We start from the raw sequence: 604 nt of genomic DNA, 5'->3' as shown, positions 1-604 counted from the left end.
ACAGAAAATGATCCTTAAAGTGGACATAATGTGCTTTTTCCCATATTTTCTGTCATATTTCCACCCAAAGTTGACTGACAGCTCGACATAGTAGATTTAGCATGTCGATGTCATGTTAGGACAACCTCCTGGTATTAATAGAACAATCTCTAATGAAGCAAAAGTGTGAAAGAATACTGTCTTTAATTTATGATGTTTGTGATTTATGTAGCAGATCTGAAACCGAGCACCTGTGTGAGGCCTTACCTGGAGGCGTCGAAGCTGTCGTAGGATCCCACCGTGTAGTGTCTGAAGAGCTTCCGTCTGTCAGCGCGGTCCGTTCGGGAATCTGCCAAAACACAGCGGAGGGAGATCAATATCCCCGTCCCGTTTGTTAAGCAACAACAAGAGCAAATCAATGGAGGGCAGCTGTCCTGTGGGGCAGTTAAACTGTCCTGCCCCGGGGCAAACAGCACGTAAAGAAGATGCACATGACACAGAGCTGCCTCCAATCCGATAACACCATTTCCACCTTTGTGTGACGGCCCTTCCCAATCTGCCGACCTGTCATGTTCTGCTCCTTTTTGTTTTCAGGTGCTGAGAGTGGGCGGGGGGGGGGGGGGGG

General features: G+C 48.3%; 1 protein-coding gene across 1 annotated transcript in view; it reads right to left on the bottom strand.

The window, feature by feature from the left end:
• LOC116685814 (SH3 and multiple ankyrin repeat domains protein 2-like) overlaps positions 1 to 604 on the bottom strand; it is a gene marked incomplete in the record, with an annotated part of 236,568 nt that overhangs the window by 178,590 nt on the left and 57,374 nt on the right. The window contains 1 exon segment of the mRNA XM_032510775.1: positions 247 to 328. Coding sequence (XP_032366666.1) covers positions 247 to 328 — 82 coding nt within the window.

Source organism: Etheostoma spectabile, unplaced genomic scaffold, assembly GCF_008692095.1.
Source record: "Etheostoma spectabile isolate EspeVRDwgs_2016 unplaced genomic scaffold, UIUC_Espe_1.0 scaffold271, whole genome shotgun sequence".
Classification (NCBI taxonomy): domain Eukaryota; kingdom Metazoa; phylum Chordata; class Actinopteri; order Perciformes; family Percidae; genus Etheostoma; species Etheostoma spectabile.
Note: the sequence above shows the minus strand (reverse complement) of the source record. Positions and strands in the feature narration are given on the sequence as shown.